Source organism: Olea europaea, chromosome 18, assembly GCF_002742605.1.
Source record: "Olea europaea var. sylvestris chromosome 18, O_europaea_v1, whole genome shotgun sequence".
NCBI classification, from domain to species: domain Eukaryota; kingdom Viridiplantae; phylum Streptophyta; class Magnoliopsida; order Lamiales; family Oleaceae; genus Olea; species Olea europaea.
Window position 1 is genome coordinate 1,118,404 of NC_036254.1, and position 22,087 is coordinate 1,140,490.

Genomic DNA, 22,087 nt, shown 5'->3' on the forward strand with positions numbered 1-22,087 from the left:
CTAATACAAATTCATTATCTGTACCTGTATTTTATTTAGAGTAGCAAAAAATAAATCCACCATCCACAACTGAAATGTAAGATTAAATAAATAAAAAATAACTGAGCAACTAATAGCCTACAGAAGATGCCCTTTAACCTTATTATTAACATCTGGCAAGAATTATGATGCTTGGATATGGATTCAGATTCTCCAATATATAAAAATCAGTCAAAGTGCACATATACTTTCCTGAAGATAAAGAAATCAGTTTCAAGGTCATAACCTAAGAGGACCCACAACCACTGGTGTCAATAGTTTCAGCTCAGCTTTGATTAAAAAGGTTAAATAGAAATAACCTAAAATATTGCTTCCATTTGGCAAAATTTACAAATCATTTATAAACCAAATCTTCAAAGACTTCCATCTGAGAAAGATTCATTTTTTGTCAGGCGTATCCAGTGTCCGCAGGAATTTCAAAGAAAATGAAAATGAACTTTCGATAGGACAAATTAACCAGTGTGCGGCTACTTTACTGATGATTAATGCAAAGAGATAAACTCCCCAGAATTTCATTCTGGATCTAATCAACAACGTGTAAAAGAGCGTAAAATAAGAATAACCTTTGTTACTGTCATGAGTGAATTCAATATTGATGACTCTCCAACTCCCCAACAAAGAACTATAGTCAGAAGCACTAGGAGAATTGGAGCTAATATATTGATAGATAATGCTCCAAGAACTTCGTGACCATGCCCAAACCAGTTAGGGATGTTATCCTTGAAAAGGGGAATGAGCTCCAGTAATGAAACTACATAGCTTGCTAAGCTACGTGCAATGCTAGCTGCACCAATATGATAGTCTAGCATCAATTGAGCAAACACAAGAAAAGCAGTAAGCTCGTTGAAAGCCGAGTATGTATAAAGGTAAGCTCCCCCAACAACTGCAGGAAAGCGAGAAGCTAGCTCAGCATAGCAGAGTGCATTCAGTACACAACATGCTCCTGCAATGATGAAGCTAATTGTAACTCCTGCATGGGGGAGGTAAAAAATGAGGCATCAGTGAATCAGCGACACAGAAATTACCGGGTCAAATAGATAAAGATTGAACAACATTGACAAAGGGGGTTTCAATGTCATGTGAATAAAATTAACAGGTCAAACATTGAAAAAGAGGTTTTCAGTTACAGCGTCAGTGAACCACTGCCAATTCTCACACCAAATGAGGTTTTCAATTTCATATGAATAAAATTCAAATGGGAATATCAAAATTTAGCTTAAACAAACTGTCTGAGAAGAAAACTGTATGCCAAAACTTTGAGACTGACAATATTAAATAATTTGAAATATATTGTTTGAATAAGAAGAGGATTTGGCTAAGCATTTCAAATCTAGATCTTTAAATAGATCGATAATTAGTTGAGAATAGAGAGGATTAATAATGATACTTTTTCTGATGAATGTCAAATTCAGCATAAAAATTTAACAGCACTTAATAGAAGTCCGTAGGAACTCAAAACCATTCAACCATGAATTTGTCATATGGATAAATCTATACATCTTAATCCTTCAATCCAAGCAGATCGCAAAGAAATGAAATTTACCCAAGCCAAGGTGAAAGAAACATTGATGTATCAAATTCATTTACCATAATATGCATCAGAGACAGACATGTCCGAACTGGAAAGTTTTCCTATATTGTTGACCTCATATAATTAAATCACTCAATAGAAATAGAACGTAGTTTTATCAGCAATCCAATAATGCTTATTTGGCAATCTAGTTTACTAGTAATAAAATATACTTCACTGATGAATTCCTGAATTTCCTTTATCACCCATATATAAATTATCAAGTACCATCGAGTCAAACATTATTTTAAAGCAGAATTCAGACATTATTTAGCATAACCAAATTCAGGCCAGTTTATGCACTTTCCGTGGATTTTAAAATACCAATATTCAGTGGCAACTCAAAACATAGCTGATTAAATCTTACTGGCAGCTAAATGAAAATCTTTCATACTTCATCTTTTAAAGCAGAATTCAGATTAAAATAAGTGAAAATTTCATAAAAAAAATAAAATTCAGAGTAAAAGAATGATAAACCAAAGACTCTTCATAATTGATAAAGAGCTACAACAAACATCAGGGGAAACTGCACATCATTCTCATGGTTTCCGCACAGCAGTCTCCCGCCAATTTGGCTAATGGAGTGAATCTCTTTTCAGATGAAATGACAATGTCATAAAAATTTCATAGTTCTATATTTTTTGCATTTCGCACATTATCTATGCGGTTTCCAACTCACGTGTTATTTGCCAATTCCCCGGAAAAAAAAAATCGATTTTTACGATCAAAACACAAACCATACATTTAGGAAGTTGATGACAAGATTTAAACGAATAAAATTTGAGCTTAAACTGGTTAAAACACTATTTGGTGAAATCGGAATTGCTCACCAGGACCGGCGTCTTTAGCGACCGTGCCAGTGACGACAAATATGCCAGCGCCAAAGGAGGCTCCAATCCCTAGGAGAAGGAGATCAAAGAGGCTTAAACGACGGACGAGTCCCTCGCCGGAATTGGTGCGGACATAAGTCTCCGATGCTGGAGATAACGGTTTGGACCTCAACGCCGACGACCAGAAATGAGAGAAGTGTGATGACGACGTATGCGCCAAACTCTGTTCAGCACTCATTCTGATCGGAACTCTGTACAACACACGATGCACGAAGTGCCGTGATTAATGTAGACGGTTTTATGTCTTCCTTCATTCATAGTAAGTAAAAATAATTTTTTCGTTATTTCTATATTTCCATGAATTTGACACGTGGCAATAGCTTTTTTGACCAAAAACTTCTCACTTTCATAGAATAAAAGTGGAATTTCATCTTTTTATATTTCGCCGGTGCTGAAATAAGATTTTTAAAATTTATAAAATATATATTTAAAAAGTTGTGAATTTTATTAAATGCTTGATTAAAATTATTTATTTTTCTAACTTTAAGTTTAACTTCAATTTTTTATCAACTTTTATTCTATATATCAAACATGGATTTTACAAAATGTTTGATTAAAATAATTATTTCATTGATTTTAACTTGGAAATTTTTATCAACTTTTATTCTATATTAAAATGGACTTTGTCAAAGAAATTTTTTATAAATTATTTATAAAAGATCAAATTTTATTTTTTCAGCAAAGTAAATCATTTATAAATTATTTCCAAATGGAGGCTTAATTAAGCCTAACTACACATCTAATAAGAGTCTCAATTAATGCCCATTGTTCATAAATTATAATTTGTCAAATTATAATTTGAGCCGCTTAAAAACGAAACACGAACCGAGCATTAAGAAATGGAAACAGCAGCACATAGTCAACAAAAATACGATTTAAATACAATTTAATTATTGAGTTAACACATGTTTACATTGTGCTTGTTCGTATAATTAAAAAAATAAAAAATAATAATAAAACAAAAAAAAGTTGAACCTCAATCTTTAGAACTTCCACTGCTCCGCCCCTAGAGTTTTGTGAGGGAGGTAAATCGCAGAATGTGTCTCAATAAGTCAGGGAACAAGATCTGTCTGTACACTGCGTCTACAAGAAATCCAATTTCATGTCTCATGAATCAAACTCCCAAACTGCGACTGCCAGCAAAATATAAGATAATATCACTCCTGTCTTTTGCACCACTGGACTATACCCTGAGGGGCTTGTTCGTATAATTGTAATGACTAATGAGGGATAATGAATCCTACGCGAATAATAAATGAGTACTAACTATATATTTTTGGTTCAAATTAATGTTTGACTCTGACTCAATGAGGGTGTTTAATACCCATTTTCATGTAAAAATGCATTTTATGATAGTAAATTGATGAGAAATGTGTGGTTGAAAAATAAAGAAAATTTTTTTATTTACGTGAAATATTATTTTAATAAAAAGCGTGTGGTTGAAAAGAAGAGAGAGAAAAATACATTTTGAAAAAAATGGGTACCAAACGGGGCCAATATATCCCTACTACAATAAAGGCAATATGCTGGTTATTGTTCATTCATGACGTATTTTGAGTTTTTTTATTTTACCCTTCAATATCCCATTTCACTTTTGAAACGTGGTCTAATGGTCTTCTCTATTTCTGCTTTTTTCCAAGATTTTAAGCCCATTTTGGACTGTTGCAAATCTGCTAGTCGAATTTGTTGATTTCCCTATCTCACGAAGGGGCCCACTAATGGTATTATTGACTTTCCAATCTCACAAAGAGGCCCACTAATAGTCAGAAAATACATTTCTTTTGGTAAAGAAATCGGTACTGTTTTGGTAAATAATCTGGTTCTCTTCTATTTCTTTTAAGTTTTTTTTTACTGTTTCCCACTTTTGAGCCCCAAATATCTTATATTGTAGCTACTTTTTCTAACTTCTTTTAAAAAGGAAACGAGGTGCTACAGTGGATGTAAATTAATCTCAATTTATTGTACAAAAGAAGAAAATGGCGTCATTTTTCCTACATTTCTCTATTCCTTTACGCAACATCTATCTCCCTACTACAATAAAAGAGTGAATGACGTGAGCACTATTGATTCAGGACGTATTTTGTATTTCCTTATTTTACCCACGAATATACCATAATATCTCATTTTACTCTTAAAATTCTAATGGTCTTTCTATGCGTGTGTGGTGCTGCTGTTTTGCCTGATTTGAATTTTTACGTCAAAAAAAATAGTTGACGTCATACAACATAATATATTTTTTTAAGAAAATGATATAAATTATATTAAGAAAATTGTCAGGAAAAAATAATAAACATTAATAAAATAATCGATTTTTTTTAAGAAAAAAGATGAGGTATATGCATTTTTTAACACACGTTTGATGTACGTTTAACTATTTTCAATATTCATTTAGGTCATTCGATGTATCTATGATATAGTTTTCAAAATGAATTTCAATATGAAAAAGCTATAGTTCGACTCAACCAACACCTAGAGGGGGGTGAATAGGTGTTTATGCGGAATTAAGGCAATTAATTAACTTATGCAACAAGTCACGTAAATTATGCATTGTCTGATTCATTCACATACTTTATCTACCTAAGTTGAATTACCGGTTGAAAAGTAAATAACAAAAATCGGTAAAAACGCCACAAAATGTTGACGGAGAAAACCCAACTGGGTAAAAACCCAGGCACAAGCCAGTAGAGATCCACTATAGAAGATATTGACTTACAGTACGCCAGACATTATTGATTCTGACAATACTCTGACCTCCTTACTGTATCGACCACAGCTATCCTGGATTTTGCAGATCTGCGCCAAAATCTCAGCCTTGAATATCTTCTACCTCCCGTGAATCACCAAGCACTCTAGCTCTTCAAGCAATTCCCTTCCCGGATCTTCAAACTGACGATCTTCTGGAAGTTGATATGGAGATATGAAATGGTGTTTTGGTTTTGAGAGGGTTGATGTTTTTATTCAAAGAACCATGAGAATTAAAAGATGAAAAGAATGAATATTAGGTTCTTAATCCTTTGGAAGTTGAGAGAAATTCCTATTTAAATGTTTGCCAAAGGTCTTTAACGAAAATCGGACGTTTTGTTTATATAATAGGTTGAATTTGGTAATATGGAGCGTTAAAAATTCGCGAGGCATTAAAATTACCAAAGGCCAGATAACACCGTCGCTCGAGCGAGATGCTGGCAAAACTCGAGCGACGCACCTTCGCTCGAGCGACAGCTCAGCGAAACTCTAGCGACGTCTGTTCTGCAATTTAGGCTCGAGCGAGGTCAGGGCGAAACTCTAGCGAAATCAACGCGCCGTTTGCATCTTCAAAGCATCCCACTTTACCCTAGACCTATGCTATGAACTTTGCTAAATTGCAACTTTAGTTCCTGAACTATTAGACCTTTACAATTTGGTCCTTGACTTTACAATTTTGACAAATAGGTCCTTTGGTCACAGATTGCCAATTACACATTTTCTTAACAAACTCCTCCTTTGGCATTCTGTGACAAAAATACATATGACAGTCAAGGACATAAATAAAAATGACTCCAAACAACCTATCTATTCAACCAAAGTAGCTATCTCTTGTTAAACCTGTTTCCTGAAAATCAAAAACTCAAATACCAAGTGTAAAAGCATGTGAAATGGAAACAGTAAATAAAAACAAGAAATAGATCATACGTCATTAACCAGATTAAGAAACAATAATAATGTAGGTCAAAAACATACATTAATATTGTCAAAACATCAAAAACTTAATCTAGTCGTGAATTATATACACATCATCTTTATATCACAATTACCAAAAAATCGATATCTATCTATCCAATGCTATCCAAAATATCTACTCCCCCTTTTTGTCACGAAGGACAAAGGATCAAAAACAATCCACTAACTAACTATGAGGCAGCACCTCCAGCATCCGAAGACTCAACACCGCTCTCGCCACTCGTGCTCTCCTCTATACTATCACGAATCCAGCGCAAATGTTGCTGACACACGGCAAGAGCACGGCGAAAAGGAGAAAGCTCAGCTGAATGACGCTCCGAAGCAGCACGTAACTGCGTGATCTCAGCCATCATACGAGCCTGCTGCTCGACCAGTGTAGACATCTGTCCCATAAGCATCACCGTGGGGGTCAAACGGGCAAAGCAGCCACGCCAGGAGCAGAAGTAGATGTCGAAGGAAAGGTAGAGCTAAGCGGAATAGCTAAAGGAGGATCGGAACGAGAAGGAAGAAAGACACAAGAACCCCCAGTAAGAATATCAGTAATAGGATCAAGGGGCTCCGAAAAATCAAAGACATCAACAGGCTCAGCCTGAGCCGCAACATGAGCAGAAGAGGAAGAAAACGGAACATGGGATCAACTCTGATGAATGGTCTGTTGTCCTATCGGACATCCTATTCGACTAGTCGAACCCTCTGGAAAAGAAGTACCTAAAGACAAAGCAACCCTATGAATCAAGCAAGCATAAGGCAACCCGATCCGTCCCCCAGGAGTACGAAATGAAGTCAGAATCTGCTGGCACACAAAACTAGGAAGGTCGATCGAGTCCCCATGAAGAAGGGCATATAGAAAACGGGCCCTCACCATAGGTAACGAAGACGTGTGGGCAACAGGCCACAGGTTTGTGCACATGATGTGTAACAAAACCTGACGATCGGTGGGTAAAGAACCCTTGGCCATCGCCGTAAGCCCCCCGACAGACGGGGTGTTCAAAAGCGTCGACCGAACAAGGGCATCGACCGAAATAGAAGCAGGTAGAATATAAGGAAAAGTCGGATGGGTAATCTAAGATATACCTAAAGCATGAGCTACTACTGACGGAGTAACCCTAAAAGAATGACCTCTAAGAAAAACTCTAAACGACGAGCCGTCTATGTCATGAATATTAGCATAAAACTCCTGAACCAGGAGTGGGGGCGGAGGTGAAAGACCAACAAGAAGGGGCTCCCAACCTCGGGAAACAAAAATGGCGGCTATATCAACAGGAAGGTCAGATAAGATTACCTCACGCTCCACAAGTACGGGGCGTAAGGAGAACTGAGAAGTGAAGACCTCCTAAACTGTAGCAGAAATGAATCGCGATCGACTATACGACGTCGAACCACTGGCCGGCTGCGCAGAGGGTCGAGAACGCTTACGGGCCATCTGGCACACGTAGAGACAGAACTAATGAGTAACATGAATAATGCACGTAATATGATGCAATATGAAATGAAACATTGCACACACAAATGAGGCACGAAAGAAATGCATCGAAAAATGTGAACGACCCTAAGAGCAAACCAAGCATGACGAAAAGATAAACCTAAAATATGTCCAAAAGCACTCAACATGGCACGTGACGACAATGAAACAAAGACGAAATGGAAAGAAGGAAAACAGAAACACAAAAAAAACTAAGGGAAAACAAAAGTCATATAGCTAAGGACTTTCATCGAACACGTGGCGTGCGACACTTTGGCACACAATTCCAGGCGAGACTCGAGCGAAGTTCAAATGTCAGAAATAGCACTAAATTTTGAATATTGATAAAAAGAACACAATTATCAAGAAATGACGAAATTAGCCCCAAATTGTGTATTTTCAAAAATAAGACAAGTGCAGAGCATCGGAAACTAATAAAAAAAAACGAAGCATGTGACCAATTATGTAAACTATACCAACAATAAGCATAAAGTCACAACCCCGACACTCAGCACATAGACAACTCGTAAGTCCACATATAGTTCAAAATCTCGTGGAGTAAAGTGTATACAGAACATCACCGTGAAAAGTGCCATGCAGTCAAGACAAATGGACACATAACCCCAATCACAGAAGAACACCATCCCAAGTCTCACCCATACGGTCAAGACTCACTCACAGGACTACAGTGTGTGCTGTGCAAAAATGAATGACGAGCCATATAATCAGAACTCCACAAGCAAAGAGAACAATGATGGAACCTTAGACTTGTACATATGATGAAAAATAGAGTTTGATCTTTAATGCAAAAACTATTATCGTCACATAAAAGGCACACACCCAAAAAACCCCCATTTTATTTTTATTTATTATTATTATTATTAATTTTTTTTAATTAATTTTTTTTTATTTTCATATTTAAACACACAAAAGAAGATTAAACGACAAACTAACACTCAAAAATGCATCACACACACACAGATCACATGCAAGATATGAAGTGATTAGATGCATATGTAATGAATGCATGAATATACATGAATCCACGATCAGATAGGTGAACAAACACCAACAGCCGTCCGAAGCGACTTAAACCTCAATCCATCTAATGGTTTCGTAAGTAGATCAGCCAATTGATTATCAGTAGAGACGTGGTTTTGAGAGGGTTGATGTTTTTATTGAAAGAACCATGAGAATTAAAAGATGAAAAGAATGAATATTAGGTTCTTAATCCTTTGGAAGTTGAGAGGAATTCCTATTTGAATGTTTGCCAAAGGTCTTTAATGAAAATAGGACGTTTTGTTTATATAGTAGATTGAATTTGGTAATATGGAGCGTTAAAAATTCGCGAGGCATTAAAATTACCAAAGGCCAGATAACACCGTCGCTCGAGCGAGGTGCTGGCGAAACTCGAGCGACGCACCTTCGCTCGAGCGACGGCTCAGCAAAACTCTAGCGACGTCTGTTCTGCAATTTAGGCTCGAGCGAGGTCAGGGCGAAACTCTAGCGAAATCAACGCGCCGTTTGCATCTTCAAAGCATCCCACTTTACCCTAGACCTATGCTATGAACTTTGCTAAATTGCAACTTTAGTCCCTGAACTATTAGACCTTTACAATTTGGTCCTTGACTTTACAATTTTGACAAATAGGTCATTTGGTCACAGATTGTCAATTACACATTTTCCTAACACGATAGAATATAGAAGATTTATGCATTCAACTACCGTACAATCATCGATGAATTTTTTAAGTTAGCTTGTTATCGAAATTCTTAATATTTTAAATGATTTCTCTTTTGATATTAAAAAAAAAAATTAAAAGTTTATTATGAAAATTTTTAAATGACGTCAAAATTTTTATTAGATTATTTAAAAAATTAATTGATTGGGAGGAAAAAGTAATAATCGAATTTCTTTTATATATAAAAAAATTTCAGATGTTAAAATAATCAAGATGAAAAATTAGTTGACATCAATTTTGTGTTGCTATAATTGAAATGTACTTTCTGGAGAGAGGATAAATGTTCCCTTAATGCGTGGATTAAAAATCCAAATTATTGGAACTCATAATTTATATATCAGACATTATTTTAGTTTGAATGGTTATTTTACATACAAATGACGTATTTGATGATAACTATATTCAATATAATTAAGTCGTGTACATAATCGAATTTTTTTTACTGTTCAATATCCAATCGATTTAATGAAAAGTTTTTTCTTTACGTGTAATATTATTTTATAGAAGATTCTGCAATTGAAAATAAAATAGAGAAAAATGAAAATAATGATAATAATAATAATGGAGCCAAACACAAGCCAAGCCAAAGTATAATATTTTGTCACTTAAATGGGGTTGGGATTGTTATTTAATCATCCAATTTTGATATATTTGAATTTAATTCTCCAAAATTTATATACATCTAAAATATTCAATATAGTCAAATAAATTAATCGACATCTTTTCGACTGAGAATTAAATTTTTTTTAACATTGTGTTAAGTTTTACTTTGATTTATCGCAACTGCTTTTAGAAAATAAACAATATACATGATTCAACTTACTATGTGTCACATTATAAGAGTAAAATAGATTTGAATAAAAAAATATATCAATCACAAAAAAAAAGGAAAAGAAAAATTGCAGCACAATGCTCCGTGCACCCAGGAGGAATTGTGCTCCGTGACACGAAGCATGTGCAACCATATATATATATTTTAAATGATGCTCTGTGTCAATTTTTTTTTTTACTTTGGGTGATTAATATCTTTTTTGTGTCAATTTTTTTTATTGGGTGATTTTTTTTTATTTATAAACATATACCATAAATCTTTTATATTCTCTCAAAACTCATTTCGAGAACTATATCATAAACATTGAATGATCTAAATGAATATAAAAAATAGTTAAACATACATCAAATGTGTGTGTTAAGAATATGTAGAACTCATTTTTTTTCTTTAAAAAAATCAATTATTTTATTAATGTTTATTATTTTTTCGTGATAATTTTCTCAATATAATTTACATCATTTTCTTAAAAAAAATTATGTGTATGACGTCAATTATTTTTCTTTTTGGATATAAAAATTCCTAATAAAATTATTATAACTTTATAATTTATATGGGTTATAAATTGTCATACTATTTTTCCTACTTTTCTCCATTCCTTTACACAATATCTATAAAAAAATATATACTACTTTTCTGCATTCCTCTATGCAACATTCGTAAAAAAACTATATATAGCGTAAATTTTTTTTAATATATATAAACTACCACTGTATGTATGTATATATATATATATATATATATGTGTGTGTGTGTGTGTGTGTGTGTGTGTGTGTGTGTACACTAAAAAATTCTGATTGCATTTCGATTTATAGAATCCAATGACAACATTGCACATCAATCGTAGGAATGAAATTTGTTTTCTTTTCTATTCTCTAATAAGCAACAATCTATAATGTAATAATAATATATGATGATGCAGAGTGTGTCATATATGAAGATTACATTTCCATTTAACATTTTCAACAATTAATCAAATTTGTAGATTTATTGAGAGAAATGAATAAATATTTTGACACATTAATATTACCTAAAAAATGACATAACCCGTGCATTGCACGGGTGGAAAACTAGTATTATAATGAATGTATAAGTTTATCCAGCCCGTCACATGATATCATCCCATTAGAGTAATAATATTTAGCCCCTATTTCATGGGGATTCATATTAATGTCAACGTCAATAATTAATTTTAATTACATATTCCATGGAATCGTGACTTTTCAATCATATGCTTTATCAACTTCTATCAAAATTTAGTAAAAATATGATTTTTAGCTATACAAGCGAACGCTTAATAAACATATAAAGATAAATTAACTTTCTTTTTTATTTAAAACTAAATTTTTAATTATGAGAAAAAATATCACTTAGAATTAAAAAAAAAATTCATACAAGAAATTATAAATTGAAAATTTCATTTAAGGAACATATATTTAATTTTATGCTTTTAAAATTTTTTCAAAACCACTAAATAATAAGCTCTTAAGCATATGTTGGACTTTATTAAACAAACTACTCAAAATCACTCAAAATCTAACCCGTCATAAACATTCAAAACCATTGGTTTAAAAAATCGAATAACGGGTACCCCAAAACTCCCAAGTAAATTTTTATTTCCAAATTTTAACATATACATAAACATCCAGTAACGATCTTCAATCCTTGAATTAAAGAATCGTATTCCAACAAAAAGAACAATCATTGAAGACGAATCTCCATGAATAGCGACTCTAGAGGATCCTTCAATTCCACCTGAATTAACAACCTTCAACCACACCATCTCCAATCACAGTGAAATAAGATGATGGGACATTAGTTTATAATGGCTCCGATACCAACTCAAGTTTTCATGAAGGAAGAAAAAATATATGCTTGGAAGAAAATTGTTTGCAATTTGATAATGATATTAACAATTAACGCCAAGTATAATGCTAATAATACAACGGTAGATATGTAAATATACAGAAGTTGAAGGGTAATATCTACAAAGCATACAAAGATACGCTTTGCATGGATATTTTTAAAATCATTTTCCCCCATAATTATTTCCAATAGCTTATTTTATGATATCAATAACTTTTCACTTATTTTATGATATCAATAACTTTTCACTACCGTTCAATCATACATTTCCAAAAATATCATTTTTTCTTTCCAAAAATCTCTCCTACTTAAGCTTATACGAAAATGGAAAAGTTTGAGCAAAATTCAGCACCGACAACTCTAATTACTATCTTGAACTCGAGTCCACCAAATATCTTGTACTTGTAGTATGCTGTTTATGGTATTCGGGTTTCAACATATAGGCTAGTTTAGCATACTGGGCAGAATTCAATTTTCTAATAGTTTTCTATGTAGCAAGTACACACAACATGGTTTTGTAGGAAACTGATTTTGTCTCAAAAGACACACTTGAAGCTTAATGTGGATGCATTTAGGAAAATGAATTTTTTGTATCAGAAGAGTGCATAAATGATAGGTGCATGCGGTAGGTGTTAAGAAAAATAAGAATGAATGTAAACTCTAATTTATTAAGACCATATTTTATAGGGTTACAAATAATATTAAGAGGAAATAAACATAAAAGGAAAGATTGTGCATTAATTACACAATCAACTAATAAATAAAATAATCCTACATTAAAAGGAAAAATATTATTGACAATACTTCTATCTTTAACACCTAGCCCTCAAACTTAATATGGTGTAGAATATTGAGTTTGAAGAAATCGATCCAATCAAATCTTTCAAATTGATGTAGAATGAACTCCAAGCACTTGATGTCTTTGTCGTTGTTAATAAAGATAAGCGCCTTCTTATTTGTTGGAAGAAAATATTTTGATGGACTTTTTTGTTTTTTAAGGTGAAAAATAAGGAAGAAAGTGTACGAGAAAAATAAATGTTCAGGTTTAGCAAAAACATTTTAAATTGCTAAAACAATAGAAAAATATGAAAAAAGTAGGTAAAGTTGAAGGTACCGACCTTCCAAAGAAATACAAATAAACTTCTGATTTAATTTTTTTAAGAGGCGGTGGGAGAGACGATAAAGTTCAAGGTACCGACCCTCCAGAAGTTTTTTTTTTCTTTTTAAATAAGAAAACCGCTGAAATTTTCAAGAGGCAGTGGAGGAGCCGATAAAGTTTAAGGTACCGACCATTCAAAGTTTTTTTTTTTCAACATAAAAAACCTCTAGTTTGTTTAAGAGGGAGGGAGAGTGCCGGTAAAATTCAAGGTAAGACCCTCCAAATGCCTTTTTTTTTAACATAAGAGATCCTCTGATTTTTTCAAGAGGCAGAGGGAGAGTCGGTACAGTTCAAGGTACCGACCCTCAAACTAAACCATAATTAAATTCCCAAGAAAAAAGGGAAAGAACAATTATTTTTTTTAAAGAATTCTAAAAAATTAAAACACGAAATAGAAGAAGAATTATGATTTACTTCTCTTCATTTAGAGGAATACTTTCATGTTGAATGCGGTATTGCAAATTTTTTATAAGATTATTGAGCGAGCTTCTCCTCGAATGAACATATAGCAGAACCCAGTTAGGGAAGATGCATGAAATTCCATACCATCAAGCCAATATTCAATAATAAATCACATGTCATTCCCAAATCGCATGTTCCTGAATTGTTTGTTTATAAAGAATTCTTCCATCAACACTTCTTTGACTTTTATGCATAAATTTCTTCAGCAGCTTCTTAATTCCCCCAACTTGCTTCCAATTTGCCGGAATGTTTGGAGGTTTGAAAAAAATATTCTTTTCTAGAAAAAAGTTGGACAAGAGTAAAAAAAAAAAAATGGCGAAATTCAAAAGTTGATTTGTTTAGGATAGAAACCATTCTGATATCATGTTAAGAAAAATAAGAATGATATTATAACATAAGCTCTTATTTATTACAATATAGAATACTGTATTTATAGAGTTATAGATAACACTAAAAGGAAATAAACATAAAAGGAAAGATTGTGCATTAATTACACAATCGACTAATAAATAAAATAATCCTATACTAAAAGGAAAAATATTATTGACAATATTTCTACCTTTAACCGTAGGTTCATTCGTGAAATCACTTATAGACAATCTTTGACCTTTTGTAGTCCAGTGCATTGCTATTTTTGAGGGGATGTAATTTGCAAAATCACAAGCCTTGCCACAACTAAGTTAACTCATCATATGTGGTTATAGAGTTAATTGTTCCAATGGTCACCGAATTTTGGTCCATGTCTTTGATTGGCCACTGAACTTTAAAATGTCGAGTTTTGATCACTAAACTTAGGTCCATGTCTTCAATTGCTTATTGGACTTTAAAATATAGAGTTTTTGCCACTGAACTTTGAAAAATATTGTACATAACTCACTGAACTTTAAAAAATATTGTACGTTACTCATTGAATTTTGAAAAATGTTATACATTATTTACTGTAAACTCGATATTTTTCAAAATTCAATAGTTATGCTAATGAGTAACGTACGGTATATTTCAAAGTTCAGTAGTCAAAACTCGACATTTTAAACTTCAATTAGAGGGTGTTTGGTAAACATTTTTATGTGAAAATGCATTTTTGAATAGTAAATTGATGGGGAATGTGTGGTTGAAAAATAAGAAAAAGTTTTTGATTTACGTGTAATATTATTTTAATAAAGAATGTGTGGTTGAAAAGAAGAGAGAGAAAAATGCATTTTGAAAAAAATGGGTACCAAACAGGACCTTAGTAATCGAAGACATGGACCTAAGTTCAGTTGCCAAAACTCTACATTTTTCAAAGTTCAGTAGTCAAAACTCGACATTTTAAAGTTCAGTGACCAATTAAAGACATGAATTAAGTTCAGTGACCAAAACTCAACATTTTTTAAAGTTATGCCCAAAACTCGATATTTTGAAGTTCAATGGTCAATCAAAGATATGAACCCAAATTCAGTGACCATTGAAACAATTAACTTGTAGTTATAGTAGTGGAAATTGATCATTTATGCTCAGGATGGTGGGTTACTCAAGAATATTAACTCTCTCTTCGTTTTCTATCTTCATAGTGTCATTATTCAGTGTGGAAGGCAAATGTAATTCACGTGCTTTGCCTTGAGCACTTTATTTCAAGAATTGATTCGGATTGATCAACCACCTTTCGTTGATATGGTTATTTATGTTCAAGTTATTAGATGAAGGTTCCGTTTTGGATTTATAAAAATATATGCAATTTTATTGGTTAATAATATATGCAACATTACACTATTCAAATGTTGTCAATAATATATTGAAAATAGCTTCTAGAAATATTATCACATGTTTTCTTTCTTTGTATCAATACCACCCATGAAGATATTCACATACATGATGACTCCAATAATGGCCATTATCACTAACTTAACGATCAATATCAAATAGTGTATTTTCTTTTATTGTACTTTCACGAGCCAAATACATTGTCTAACTTTTTCTCATGTTTTCATATATTGAAAAATACATTTCATATAGATACTCTGACATTTTCCTACCCATCGATTGTAAATGTTCACTTGGTTATCCAAGAAGTAAGAACAGTTAGCTTGATTCTTCACTCCATAAGTTGTCTGACCTTTCTAATGCACCAATTATTCAGTTATTCTTGATAGACATGATCGAAATGTACTATCGCTCATATTTTTGTTCTTTCTATCAATCTCACTTTGAAAAACAGACATATATCAATATTTTGTACGTATGGATACAATATCTTGGAAAAGCGGTTGGAAGAAGTTAATTCAACATTCTAACCTAGATCGCATCAATATATGTTCTCTTCTCTAATCGTACCTATAGGAACTATTGATTATGTTACTTCCACTCAAGTTTTCCGTCTACTCAAAATTTCCAAAATCTAACTAGTTAGTGCAATACCTAACAAATGCAAATCTTCCAAAAATATGAAAATAGTTGATTATATTCTCCGACTCATGAGCTGTATATTCTTAATTCTTAGTAATGCACAAATGCCAGAGCTTTTAATATAGTAACCTCCCATTTTCCCCGTAGCCCTCTTAAGAAATCCACCAAAATTTATCCTTTTTTCTGTAGAAAGGTTAGATTTTCTCACATTTGGAATTTGGAACACGCCATCAAGGGTCTTATAATTGCGTGTGATCGACCACGTGCTGAGAGAGCCGAGTGGACAAGTGGTCTGGGGGGCTCTTTCTCCACCGCCTTGATACTTGACTGAATTCTCTGCGACCCTTCAACACCTTTGTCTTCTCCAAGCACACACAGAGATATATGTCCATCTAAATTTTATTGTGTATTCTTGTTTTTATTGAAAATTTTCTTATAGGGTAGCAGATTTATGCGCAGTAGTAAGGGTTTAAAAAAAGGACCACGAGGCTGAAGCACCCAGGTTTGTGGAAAAAGCACCTTGACTTTTCTTTGTTGTCTATCATAAACTTCTTGTCGTGCATTTATGATTGGGGATTGCTCTATATTTGACTTGATTCAGTGTGTCGGAAGGGCATTCCATTTTTGAAGATTTAATGGGATTTTGTGCGACTGAGACGTTTTTTTAATTCTATGTACGCAAATGTTCATCAATGATTTTGAAAAGAGTTGCTTTTTGAGGTGTAAAAAGTTCTTGCCGCTGGATTTTGTGCTGAGGATCACTAATTGTTGAATTTTGGTGGTTTCAGGTCAAAGGACGTTCATATATGAATTTATTGTGTAGCATTTAAGTGGATTCTATCGTGGGATTGGTGTTTTTGGTTTTGATATTTCAGGAAATTAATATAGAAGGCAGTTCTTTCCTGAGATAATTTTTCAGCTTTTTACTTCGTTTGGCTTTATCTTTGAGTTAATAGTGTTGCCATTTTATCTCACTTCTGGCTTTAAACCCTCGTGGATTAGTTTTGTGTTATAAACTGGTTGAAGTATGAGTCGGAGGGTGCGGCGGAGGGTGGAAAGGAGGGGCACTGCAGAAGTGGAAGGCCAGGAGATCGAGAGGTTGAGTTCTGACATGAAAGGTGTGGTTGATTGGAAAAGATTGCCTGATGATACAGTAATTCAGCTTTTTTCATGTCTGAACTATCGTGATCGTGCGAGCCTGTCGTCAACCTGCCGGACATGGAGATTTCTGGGTAAATCTCCATGCTTGTGGCAGGAATTGGATTTAAGGCCCCATAAGTGTGATGCTGCTGCAGCTGCTTCACTTGCCTCTCGATGCGAGAATCTTCAAAAACTTCAGTTCCGGGGTCCTGAATCTGCTGGTGCTATCATAAATCTTCAAGCTCGGGGTTTGCGTCAGATTAGTGTAGATGGTTGCCGGAAAATTACGGATGCTTCGTTATCTGTGCTTGCTGCTCGACATGAGGCACTAGAGTGCCTTCAGCTTGGGCCAGATTTATGCGAAAGGATCAGCAGTGATGCGCTAAAAGCAATTGCCATTTGCTGTCTTCGTCTGCAGAAACTTAGGCTCACGGGTATACATGAAATTGATGCAGATGCTATCAATGCTTTGGCAAAATATTGTCCAAACTTGATGGATATTGGATTCATTGACTGTCGAAAAGTTGATGAGACCGCTATGGGAAATGTTACATCAGTTTGCTTCCTATCTGTTGCAGGTACACGTAATATAAAGTGGGGTTTGATATTACAGCACTGGAAAAAGCTGCCTCACTTGACAGGCTTAGATGTTTCTAGAACAGATATTACCCCTCATGCCGCTTTAACACTGGTAAAAACATGGAAGAGTTTGAAGGTCCTGTGTGCCTTAAATTGCCGAGCACTCGAGGAAGATGCTTCCTTTGTCTATAATAACAATCATAAAGGTAAATTTCTGTTTGCTGTCTCTACAGACAATTTTAAAGTTGCAGCTTCGCTATTTGCCGATACTACAAAGAATGAAAGGAATGTTTTCTTGGATTGGAGAAATATGAATGTTAAGGATAGAAAGTTAGATGAGGTAATGAAGTGGCTGGAATGGACCCTCTGCTATGCACTTCTACGTATTTCAGAGAGCAACCCACCAGGTTTGGATAATTTTTGGCTCCACCAAGGCACTTCTCTGTTACTTAGTTTCATGCAGAGTGCAGAGGAGGAAGTTCAAGAAAGAGCGGCTACAGCTCTTGCTACTTTTGTTGTAATTGATGATGAAAATGCCAGTATTGACCCTGGAAGGGCCGAAGCAGTTATTCGAGTTGGGGGCATACGTCTTCTTCTAAACCTTGCGAGGTCATGGCGGGAAGGGCCTCAGTCAGAAGCTGCAAAGGTAGGAGTTTTATCAAATGGTTCTAAACCCTTAATTTTCAGTCTTATGATTTAGTTTATTTTTCTTGGGCGTTTTTCTTTGTTTTATTTGGTCTGATGGAGATCAGACGATCAAGTTCATCTTACAATCTTGTTATCATATTTCTTTTGCTTTTTTGCCTGTAGAAGTTGAAAGATAATAATCATTAGTTGTGTTAAATTTGCTTAAATGTTCAGGCTATAGCAAACTTATCAGTGAATGCCAATGTTGCAAAAGCTGTGGCAGAGGAAGGAGGGATCAATGTTTTGGTAAATATGGCTAGATCTATGAACAGGCTGGTTGCTGAAGAGGCTGCTGGAGGACTCTGGAACGTCTCTGTTGGTGAAGAACACAAGGTTGTTTCTCATCTGTTTATATTATATTATTTTCATTTTATTTATGCTATTGCTTCGAAATAATGATAAACCAAATTCTGCTGCCAGGGTGCCATTGCTGAGTCTGGTGGTGTAAAAGCTTTAGTTGATCTTATCTGTAAGTGGTCTGGCACTGCTGGTGGTGAAGGAGTTTTGGTATGTGTCACAGTATTTAAGTTTTTGTTGGTAATTTTATGTGTGATTACAATGCTCAGTAATGGAACCCTTCTGAACTGAGTTGCTTTACGGTGCTCAAGTAGTAATGGTGGGTTCTTTTCTTGATTTCAGGAACGTGCTGCAGGTGCATTGGCAAACTTGGCAGCGGATGATAAATGCAGCTTGGAAGTTGCTTTAGCGGGTGGAATACCTGCTTTAGTAACTTTGGCCAGGAGTTGCAAAGTTGAAGGGGTGCAAGAGCAGGTTGCATTTCCTTTGAAAGATATAAAGAACCAAATGTTTCACTTCTGTGCCTACCATCACTATATTTAAAAGGCCGTCATTCATATTACAACTAGTAGTTTGGAACTCAACAGATAATAATGTTTCCATGCAAGAATTCATAAAAAAAATATGACTCACTAGTATCAGATGTCCTGAGTTGCCAGACTCTATCCATTTCACATAACTTGTCATTACACATGGGCTTTTTATTACAGCTTCTTTCCTTTTTCTTTATGTGAGGGCTACGCTCTTTTGCTTATGCCTTGTTGCATTGATGATCTCCTTCGTATGTGTAATATGTAATTTTTTTATTAATAAAGAGCTTATATATGTTAAAGGTTGATATTTTCATTATATTTTAGAAAAATTAAGTTCGGTAAGCCTTTCAAGATATAGATTCTGGAAAAAAATATTTGTTTCCAAATCCATTCGATATATGGTACTGGACTCAGAGTGAAAGCACTGCAGAACTTATTACCTTGTTTCAGCTATAATATCTAGAACGTCTCCTTTGCATTTATTTCTGTTTTTTCCTTTGAGAACCCTTTTTCTTTTGTTATGACCATATAAGGATAATTTGCAAGTGTTGTGGTGTATCATTATACTATATGTCCTAGCCTTTCTCTTCTTTTAGTCTGAAGGAGTACTGTGACAGGTTATATTAACTCTTAGATTTTACTCCACGTCTAGATAGGTTTTCAGTTTGCATTTTTATGCACAAAAGATATGATTGAAGAATTATGGTTCCAATTTCTCACCAATGTTCCTTGTTATTGTCTAGTCGGCTCGTGCTTTGGCAAATTTGGCGGCTCACGGAGATAGCAACAGTAACAATGCTGCTGTTGGAGAAGAGACGGGAGCTCTTGAGGCACTTGTGCAACTTACACGCTCTTCTCATGATGGTGTCAAGTAATGCATTTTTAAAATTTGAAATTTCAGTCACCAGTTTTATTTTATAAGGGATTTGCATGGATAACTTCGTTTCTGCTTTTCTTAATTTGGAGGATACTTATTACACATGAGAATGTTAAACACGACACTATTTTTGGCCGGTATACAGGCAAGAGGCTGCTGGCGCATTATGGAATTTATCCTTTGATGACAGCAATCGAGAAGCAATTGCAGCTGCTGGTGGCATTGAGTCATTGGTATTGCATTCTTCTGCTTTATATTATGTCTCTGTCACTGCATATCCCCTATAACATCCAGCAGTGCTCCGTGGTCAAAAATACTTTGCTGGAACTATGATATGTGTCTTGAAACAACTTGTCTCGAGTATTTTTGAAGCGTGGGGACGAGTTGACAATTCTCGAAGCTTTAATTTATCCAAAAAATGCAAATCTGTAGATGTGCCATTAAAGAGTTGAAGCTTAACGTGGCTGTGGGATTAACTTTGAGGACGGCCATTTTGTGCAACAATGCAAAAGTTAAGGTCAATAATTATCCCTAAAGCAACCTTACATGGTGGGGACCTAATCGTATGGGCCTTCTTCTGGCTTTTAGAGTTGGCTACACTTCAATGAAAATGTCTGCCCCCGCCACGTCAAGGGGAAAAAAAAAAAAAAGGAGGAAAAGTGAAAAGAAATGCTGTCCCTTTATATATGTGCTGTTTTGAAGGATATTCTTCTTTAAGTAATTCCACTTGTCAAAAGTTGAACTATGAATTTCTTTGTTTTATGTGGTGCTAACCATAACGTGCCAATATTATGGTGATAACATCTGATTAAGATTCCAAATAAGGAATTTATTTTTCTGAAAACCTTGTTTTTTTAGTACTTACGAGAGTACTTCAAACCATAATGAACGGTACCATGTAGTCTATGACTATATAGTAATCAGCTTGAACTTTGGTTATGTGGGAACTAGGAAGTCTGCAATAATTGAAGAAACCTAGCCCATATATAATATGTGTGCACGAGCTTGTCTCTATCCTTGTATGAGGAACATTTTGAATAGTTGATTTGCCTTTGCCTTTATTTTTGTTTATACAATTATTTTTTTTATTTTCATGTATGTGCCTGTCCATCAGGCTTCAAAAGATGCTAATAAACATATGTTTCTCGACATCATACATGAAACTTATCCTGGAAGTGAATCCTTCTATAAATAGCTTCAAATGGTCCAGTTTCTTTTTTGAATGTTTGCTGGCCCATCTTTGTTGTGCGCACTTGAAGTTATCTGCTACTGATGGTTTATTTGAATACTTACAAAAATTGAAACAACAAATAGAACTACTCAATTACATATGTGTTATCTTATGTCAACCTGTTGCTGCTGCAGTGCGTATGCCCATTTAAGGGATTCACGATTCCTTGTTCAAGTGTGCTTTACATAGATATACATGCTTGCACTAGACAGGGGGCTTTATGAGCAAATTTGCTTATGTATATGTTACCTTTCATGTAGATGCATGCACTGGATATTGGAGTTTTTAAGTTTGCCAATTGTGCTTGGTAAATATTTCTGCTGCCACGATCATATGGCTTGCTTGTGATTGAATCCTTGTATCTACCAATATAAGCTGATCAGAATTACGTCACTGCAAGTTGGTGCCATGCATTAATATGTGTGAACTCATGGTGGTTGGTTGGACCACAAACTAAGCTACATCTCTGTTTGGAAATTCAAAATTCGGAACAGTCAAGCTCTGAACCAATTTTATATTGGATTATTTTGCTTTTGGTGGATTTTTCGCTAGTTTCATGACACCTGCTGTTTGGTAAACTCAAAAAAAAAAAAAAAAAAAAAAAAAAAAAAAAAAAAAAAAAAAAA

The 22,087-nt window shown here is 34.3% G+C and overlaps 2 protein-coding genes across 2 annotated transcripts in view; one reads left to right on the plus strand and one right to left on the minus strand.

Annotated features, from left to right (window-relative positions):
- Positions 1 to 551: 551 nt before the first annotated feature.
- LOC111367075 (cationic amino acid transporter 9, chloroplastic-like) lies at positions 552 to 2,776 on the minus strand. The gene is made up of 2 exons (XM_022987776.1): positions 2,440 to 2,776; positions 552 to 1,009 (listed from the first exon to the last, which is right to left on the minus strand). Exons 1-2 carry the CDS (start codon positions 2,675 to 2,677, stop codon positions 567 to 569), a joined length of 681 nt encoding a protein of 226 aa, XP_022843544.1. The 5' UTR covers positions 2,678 to 2,776; the 3' UTR covers positions 552 to 566.
- Positions 2,777 to 16,103: 13,327 nt separating this feature from the next.
- LOC111366423 (protein ARABIDILLO 1-like) overlaps positions 16,104 to 22,087 on the plus strand; it is a 13,372-nt gene continuing 7,388 nt past the window's right edge. Inside the window, exons 1-8 of the mRNA XM_022987185.1 lie at positions 16,104 to 18,482; positions 18,698 to 18,856; positions 18,944 to 19,030; positions 19,163 to 19,294; positions 20,097 to 20,224; positions 20,376 to 20,463; positions 21,722 to 21,768; positions 21,862 to 21,997. Of these exons, the coding sequence (XP_022842953.1) occupies positions 17,145 to 18,482; positions 18,698 to 18,856; positions 18,944 to 19,030; positions 19,163 to 19,294; positions 20,097 to 20,224; positions 20,376 to 20,463; positions 21,722 to 21,768; positions 21,862 to 21,997 (2,115 nt within the window). The 5' untranslated portion in view covers positions 16,104 to 17,144. The remainder of the gene's footprint in view (positions 18,483 to 18,697; positions 18,857 to 18,943; positions 19,031 to 19,162; positions 19,295 to 20,096; positions 20,225 to 20,375; positions 20,464 to 21,721; positions 21,769 to 21,861; positions 21,998 to 22,087) is intronic.

What these genes read in the sequence shown, in the direction of transcription:
- LOC111367075 (XM_022987776.1), bottom strand. Translation starts at nt 2,677, where the DNA reads ATGAGTGCTGAACAGAGTTTGGCGCATACGTCGTCATCACACTTCTCT. An exon ending in CGCTAAAGACGCCGGTCCTG is followed by an intron (nt 1,010 to 2,439) that starts GTGAGCAATTCC and finishes TCCCCCATGCAG; the next exon opens with GAGTTACAATTAGCTTCATC.